We start from the raw sequence: 7,665 nt of genomic DNA, 5'->3' as shown, positions 1-7,665 counted from the left end.
ATGATACAAATATCTCAGCAAGAGGCCGAGCAATCACTTCTCTAGTTTCTCACAGAGTTCTCGGGTACACCTGATCAGGTCCTGGGGATTTATCCACCTTTAACCATTTCAAGACATCCAGCACTTCCTCCTCTGTAATCTGGACATTTTCCAAGGTGTCACCATCTATTTCCCTACAGTCTATATCTTCCATATCCTTTTCCACAGTAAATACTGATGCAAACTATTCACTTAGTATCTCCCCCATTTTCTGCAGCTCCACACAAAGGTCGCCTTCCTGATCTTTGAGGGGCCCTATTCTCTCCCTAGTTACCCTTTTGTGCTTAATGTATTTGTAAAAACCCTTTGGATTCTCCTTAATTCTATTTGCCAAAGCTATCTCATGTCCCCGTTTTGCCCTCCTGATTTCCCTCTTAAGTATACTCCTACTTTCTTTATACTTGATTGATCTTCAGTTCCTTGAGGAGTGAATAACACCAATTTTCAAGAATTCAGTTTCCTAATTCTTCACTGAATATCAGAAAACTCCAGCAAATCACTTGGGGAAAAAAACAGTGACTATACATAGTTGTAAACTCACCCCACTCTCCCACTGGTCCCTGGAATACCAGAGTTCACACTTGATCTACACAGATGGGACACTCTGGAGAGGGATTGAGTTTAGGATATTGCACACATTTCAGTGGCCCACGTTTTTGAGATGTCTTTTGTCTAATGCTGATTGTTCCAAAATTACTTCTTCGTTTATTCAACCCATTATTCTATCCAACAGAGGCAGTATACTCAAACCCCATTTGCCCGTCCTTTGCTCAAGTTCTTTTGCATTCTGTAGTTTCAAATCCTTATCAAAATCCACTTTAATCCACATGTTCCATGATCTGCTTCAGTGCCAAAACAATCTCTGTCTCAGGACTTGTCCATGTGAAAACATTCCACTCACTTCCCCTTCTTCCTCCTCGGATTATTCTTCATTCATGCTGACTTGTTATTTACCATCTGCTCTCCCTGTGGGAGTGAGTCCCCTTTCTCAGTTTAGAAAGCTCCCTTCATGATTCTTCTCACCGGTTTTGATGAAAGAAGACGTTGTCTTTTGTACTTTTTCTGAAAATGACTGTCCTTCCCACCATTACATCTCCTCCCACTTTAGAAACAGGAACACAAGTCTGTGTAATCTGTCCAGTGCGGTGGAAGTAAGAAGTCCCATGATCACTATCTGAAGAGTTCTCTCTCAGGACTGGCATTCCCTCCAGTGGCAGCATTTATCCCTCACCAACATTACATAAAACAAATCATCTGCTCATTGTATTGTTGCTGTGGAATTCTGTTGTGCAAAAAATTGAATGCTACATTTCCAGCATTATGTGTCAGCCTACGTAATGTATCAGGTTTCTTGAACCCACAGTCTTTATACTCAGAGTAAACAGTGCTACTTGGTCAAACACATTAGGTTTGAACATAGCTCTAATTTATCATCTTGTCGGAGGTCTGGGCACCATAAGTGACCAGGACAGGGGTGGCAAATGGTCAGAATTATCCAGAAGCAGTGCTGGGACCTCTGATTAAAGCTCAGTCAGGTGGCGCTGCACTTGATTTGAGTGTTTGCCCACTGTTTGCAGAAGCACAGGGACATCCCCTCACTGACCCACAACTCGAGAATAGTGGCCAGGTGAGGGCTGCTCTGCAGGGATTGGCTGTAGCATTTAAGGTTCGGGTTAAAACCACATTTTGTTTCAAACACAACTGGGACCAGGAAACTGAATGCAGATCAACATTTAAAGTGATTTTTGGTGCATGCAATGCTATAAGAGACTGTGTGAGTCCATGTCTGTGTCAGTCACATTATGTTTCAATAGTCTGATCATGATTTATTTGCTACTGAGTTGTCTTGCATTAAAAATGTTGGATGTGTATAACTTCAGATTGTTCCCTGGATGATTTGTTTTCAGCCTCAATAATTCATTCATAGTCAGCATGCTTTCTCAAGAGCTGTGGAATTCAGAGTTAGATAGCACTGAACCAGACCCTTCAGCCCAATTACTTCATGCTGACCAATCCCAAACTAACTAGTCCCACCTGCCTGTGTTTAGCCCATCTCCCTCCAAACCTTTCCCATTCATGTACTCATCCATATGTCTTTTAAATGTCATAACTGTACCCACATTCACCACTTCCTGTGGAATTTCATTCCTGCAGCATGAATCACAAAAAGCTAGCATCCAAGTTTGGCAGGTCATAGGGAAAGCAAATGGCCTGTTGGCCTTTATTTCAAAGGGAATGGTCCACTCCCTTACTAAAACTATATAAGGCACAAACTAAACCAACTACACAAGACCATACCTGGAATATTGTGAATACTTTTGTTCCATATATCTAAGGAAAGATATACTGGCACTGGAGGCAGTCCAGAGAAGGTTTAGCAGGCTGATACTGGGTATGGAGGGACAGTCTGATGAGGAGAGTTGAGTAGGTTGGGCCTGTACTGAGTGGAGCTTAGAAGAAAGGGAGGAGACCCTTACTGAAACAGAAAAGATTCTTAGGGAACTTAACAGGGTAGACAAGAAACATTGTTTCTATTGTTGGAGAGTGGAGGACCAGAGAGCATAATCTCTCAAAGTAAAGGGTAGCCCAGTTGGGATAGAGATGAGGATTTTTTTACTCACACTGGGGTGGTCAGTCGATGGATTCTTTACCACAGAGGCCCACCGACGCTGGGTCATTAAGTATTTCAAGGCTAAGATAGAGTTTCAATCAGTAAGGGAAAAAAGAGTTATGGCAAAAAGGCAGGAAAGTGGTGTTGAGAATGATCAGATCAGCCATTATCTCATTGAATAGTAGAGCACACTCAATGGGCTGAATGGCCTACATCTGCTCCACTGCCTGATGATATTATAACTGTGAAGAATGAGAGTGGCCTCACACATCCCTACTCCTCAGAAACAAACACAGGATTCAAGAGCAGACGAAGGCCACTGGCTTACTCCTTAAGGCACCGGTTGGAATCATTGATCTAAATGCTCAATATTCTTCACAATGAACCAAGTGGAGTTTAGATGTACACCTCGAAATATAAGTATTCCAATGATCTCGCAGCCATTCTCCCATCTTGAATGTGTTGGAGATTTGACACTTTTAACTATGTGCCTGCCAACCAACAACAGCTCAAGTTTAAAATTCTCAAGAGCAATTTCAACTCTCTGCAAGGTCACAGCCCCGCCTTGGATCTGTCACCTCCTCCGGCCCCACAACCCTCTGAGACCTTTGCACTTCAATTTCCAGTATTTTGTGAATTGCAGTTTGATTACCCCACCGTTAGTGGCTGACCTATCAACGGGCCAACTCCTTTTAAGACACTCTTTTAAAATCTCACCCCTTGACCCACGCTTTTGCTGACTTGTCCAAACATCTCCTCATGTAGCTCCATGTGAAATATTGTCTGATTTATGTTCTTGGGATGTTTCTCCGAATTAAAGGTGCTATATGAATGCAAGCCGTTGTTGTTATTGGTGTCCTTCTGCGTAGAGATCGAAGGAGTTAGGAAATCTGTGAAGACACTTATGTTTCCTTCTGTTGTTTTTTTCTGATTCAGGGTTGAAGGGGATGCCGGGATATCCAGGACAGCAAGGACATCCTGGTCTCCCGGGACCTCCAGGGCAACAGAAAGGAATTCCAGGGTTTCCGGGAGTACCAGGAGAACCTGGAAGCAAAGGGATGCCGGGAGCCCCTGGACCACCAGGCATCAGGGGCTTTCCTGGGATGTTTGGTGAGAAGGTGGGTTTGACTCAAATTGTTTGAGCGTCATCCGGATTGATTCACACAAAGAACAGATTTTGTTACAAGTGTGAACAGAGGCTGAAAAGCTTGCATTGTCCTGACAGACTCACACTTCTGACTTCATGTTCCTCCCCAGAGGTTCAAGATCATAATCCAAACTGACACTCCCAATGCAGTACTGAGGGAGCACTGCACTGTCAGAGAGGAGAAAGTGAGGTCTGCAGATGCTGGAGATCAGAGCTGAAAATGTGTTGCTGGAAAAGCGCAGCAGGTCAGGCAGCATCCAGGGAACAGGAGAATCGACGTTTTGGGCATAAGTCCTTCTTCAGGCTTATGCCTGAAACGTCGATTCTCCTGTTCCCTGGATGCTGCCTGACCTGCTGCGCCTTTCCAGCAACACATTTTCTGCACTGTCAGAGAGTCAGTGCTGAGGGAGTGCCGCACTGTCAGAGGGTCAGTACTGAGGGAGCGCTGCACGGTCGGTACTGAGGGAATGCTGCATTGTCGCAGGGTCAGTACTGAGGGAGTGCTGCATTGTCGCAGGGTCAGTACTGAGGGAGAGCTGCATGGCCAGTACTCAGGGAGTACTGCACTGACAGAGGGTGAGTACTGAAGGACTGCTGCACTGTAAGAGAGTCAGTACTGAGGGTGTGCTTTACTGTCAGAGGGTCAGTACTGAGGGAGTGTTGCACTGTCAGAGGGTCAGTACTGAGGGACTGCTGCACTGTCAGAAGGTCAGTACTGAGGGAGTGCTGCACTGTCAGGGAGTCAGTACTGAGGAAGTACACTGTCAGAGGGTCAGTACTGAGGGAGCGCTGCACTGTCAAAGGGTCAGTACTAAAGGAGTGCTGTTCTGTCAGAGGGTCAGTACTAAGGGAGTGCTGCACGGTCGGTACTGAGGGAATGCTCACTGTCAGAGGGTCAATACTGAGGGAGTGCTGCACTGTCAGAGGGTCAGTACTGAGGGTGTACTGGACTGTCAGAGGATCAGTACTGAAGGAGCGCTGCACTATCTGATGGTAAGTGCTGAGGGAGTGCTGCACTGTCGCAGGGTCAGTGCTGAGGGAATGCTGCACTGTCAGAGCGTCAGTACTGAGGGAGCGCTGCACTGCCTGAGGATCAGTACTATGGGAGCGCTGCACTGCCAGTGGGTCAGTACTGAAGGAGCGTTGCACTATCAGAGGGTCAGTACTGTGGGAGCGCTGCACTGTCAGAGGGTCAGTACTGTGGGAGCGCTGCACTGTCAGTGGGTCAGTACTGAGGGAGCGCAGCACTGTCAGAGGGTCAGTACTGACGGAGTGCTGCACTGTCAAAGGGTCTTTGCTGAAGGAGTGCTGCACTGTCAAGAGAGTCAGTACTGTGGGAGCGCTGCACTGTCAGAGGGTCAGTACTGAGGGAGCGCTGCACTGCCAGTGGGTCAGTACTGAGGGAGAGCTGCACTGTCAGAGATTCAGTACTGAGGGAGTGCTGCACTCTCTGAGGGTCAGTACTGAGGGAGCGCCGCACTGTCAGAGGATCAGTACTGCGGGAGTGCTGCACTGTCAGAGGGTCAGTGCTGCATTGTCAGATGGTCAGTACTGAGGGAGTGCTGCACTGTTAGAGAGTCAGTACTGAGGAGGTGCTGCACTGGCAGAAGGTCAGTACTGAGGGAGCGCTGCAATGTCAGGGGGTCAGTGCTGAGGGAGTGCTGCACTGTCAAGAGGGCCAGTACTGAGGGAGTGCTGCACTGTCGCAGGGTCAGTTCTGAGGGAGTGCTGCACTGTCAAAGGGTCAGTACTGAGGGACTGTTGCACTGTCAGAGGGTCATAATAAGGATGTGAGGTAATGTCAGAGGGTCAGTACTGTAGGTACGCTGCACTGCCAGAGCGTCAGTACTGAGGAGGCGCTACACGGTCAGAGGGCCCATACTGAGGGAGTGCTGCACTGTCGCAGGGTCAGTACTGAGGGAGTGCTGCACTGTCAGAGGGACAGTGCTGAGGGAATGCTGCATGGTGGGTACTGAGGGTGTGGTGCACTGCCGCAGGGTCAGTACTGAGGGAGTGCTGCGCTGTCGAAGGGTCAGTGCTGAGGGAATGCTGCATGGTGGGTACTGAGGGTGTGCTGCACTGACAGAGTATCAGTACTGAGGAAATGTTGCACTGTCCAAGGGTCAGTGCTGAGGGACTGCTGCACTGTCAGAGGGTCAGACCTGTGGGAGTGCTGCAATGTCAGAGGGTCAGTACTGAGGGAGCGCTGCACTGTCAGAGGGTCAGTGCTGAGACAGTGCTGCACTGTCAGAGGGTCAGTACTGAGGGAGTGCTGCACTGTCAGAACGACATAATGAGGGTGTGATGTACTGTCAGAGGACCAATACTGAGGGAATGTTGCACTGTCAGAGGGTCGCTCCTGAGGAAGCGCTGCACTGTCAGAGGGTCATAATGAGGGAGTGCTGCACTGTCAGAGGGTCAGTACTGAGGGAGTGCTGCACTGTCAGAGGGTCAGTGCTGAGGGAGTGCTGCACTATCAGAGGGTCAATACTGAGGGAGTGCTGTACTATCCGAGGGTCAGTAATGTGGGTACGCTGCACTGTCAGAGGGTCAGTACTGAGGAGGCGCTGCACTGTCAGAAGGTCAGTACTGGTGGACTGCTGCACTGTTAGAAGGTCAGTATTGAGGGACTGCTGCACTATCCGAGGGTCAGTAATGTGGGAGCGCTGCACTGCCAGAGCGTCAGTACTGAGAAGGCGCTGCAATGTCAGAGGGCCCATACCGAGGGAGTGCTGCACTGTCGCAGGGTCAGTACTGAGGGAGTGCTGCACTGTCGCAGGGTCAGTGCTGTGGGAATGCTGCACTGTCAGAGCGTCAGTACTGAGGGAGCGCTGCACTGCCTGAGGATCAGTACTGTGGGAGCGCTGCACTGCCAGTGAGTCAGTACTGAGGGAGTGCTGCACTGTCGCAGGGTCAGTACTGAGGGAGTGCTCCACTGTCAAAGGGTCAGTACTGAGGGACAGCTGCATGGACAGTGCTGAGAGAGTGCTGCACTGTCAGAGGGTCAGTACTGAGGGAGTGCGGCACTGTCAGAGGGTCAGTACTGTGGGAGCGCTGCACTGCCAGTGGGTCAGTACTGTGGGAGCGCTGCACTACCAGTGGGTCAGTACTAAGGGAGCGCTGCACTGTCAGAGTATCAGTACTGAGGGACTGCTGCACTGTCAGAGGGTCAGTACTGAGGGACTGCTGCACGGTCAGAGGGTCCATACTGAGAGAGTGCTACACTGTCAGATAGACAGTACGGAGGCACTGCAGGACTGTCAGAGGTGCAGGACCGAGGCAGAGGGTCAGTACTGAGGGAATGCTACACTGGCAATGAGTCAGTACTGAGGCAATGCTGTACTGTCAGAATGTCAGTTATGATGGAGTGCTGTACTGTCAGAAGTTTTGTGCTGAGATTGGGCCACACTGTCAAAGGGCCAATATAGGGCCACTTCCACACTGTCAGAGAGTCAGTCCTGAGGTAGTGCATCACTATCAGAGAATCAGTATGGAAGGAGTGCAGCATTGCCAGAGGATCAGAATGGAGGGAGTGCAGCATTGTCAGAGGATTAGTGTGGAGGGACTGCAGAATTGTAAGAGCGTCAGTATCAAGGGAGTGCAGCATTGTCAGAGGATCAGAATGGAGGGAGTGCAGAATTGTCAGAGGGTCAGTATGGAGGGAGTGCAGCATTGTCAGAGGGTCAGTATGGAGGGCGTGCAGCCTTGTCAGAGGGTCAGGGTGGAGGGAGTGCAGCATTGTCAGATGATCAGTGTGGAGGGAGTGCAGCATTGTAAGAGCGTCAGTATCAAGGGAGTGCAGCATTGTCAGAGGATTAGTGTGGAGGGAGTGCAGCATTGTCAGAGGATCAGTGTGGAGGGAGTGCAG

At 49.3% G+C, this 7,665-nt stretch overlaps 1 protein-coding gene across 1 annotated transcript in view; it reads left to right on the top strand.

The window, feature by feature from the left end:
• The window catches only part of LOC122550471 (collagen alpha-2(IV) chain-like), a 122,018-nt gene that overhangs the window by 76,700 nt on the left and 37,653 nt on the right, over positions 1-7,665 (top strand). Inside the window, exon 28 of the mRNA XM_043691237.1 lies at positions 3,587-3,768. Within this exon, the coding sequence (XP_043547172.1) occupies positions 3,587-3,768 (182 nt within the window). The remainder of the gene's footprint in view (positions 1-3,586; positions 3,769-7,665) is intronic.

This window comes from Chiloscyllium plagiosum, chromosome 6 (genome assembly GCF_004010195.1).
Source record: "Chiloscyllium plagiosum isolate BGI_BamShark_2017 chromosome 6, ASM401019v2, whole genome shotgun sequence".
NCBI classification, from domain to species: Eukaryota; Metazoa; Chordata; class Chondrichthyes; order Orectolobiformes; family Hemiscylliidae; genus Chiloscyllium; species Chiloscyllium plagiosum.
The sequence above is the reverse complement of the archived record's forward strand: the minus strand, read 5'-3'. Positions and strand labels throughout refer to the sequence as shown.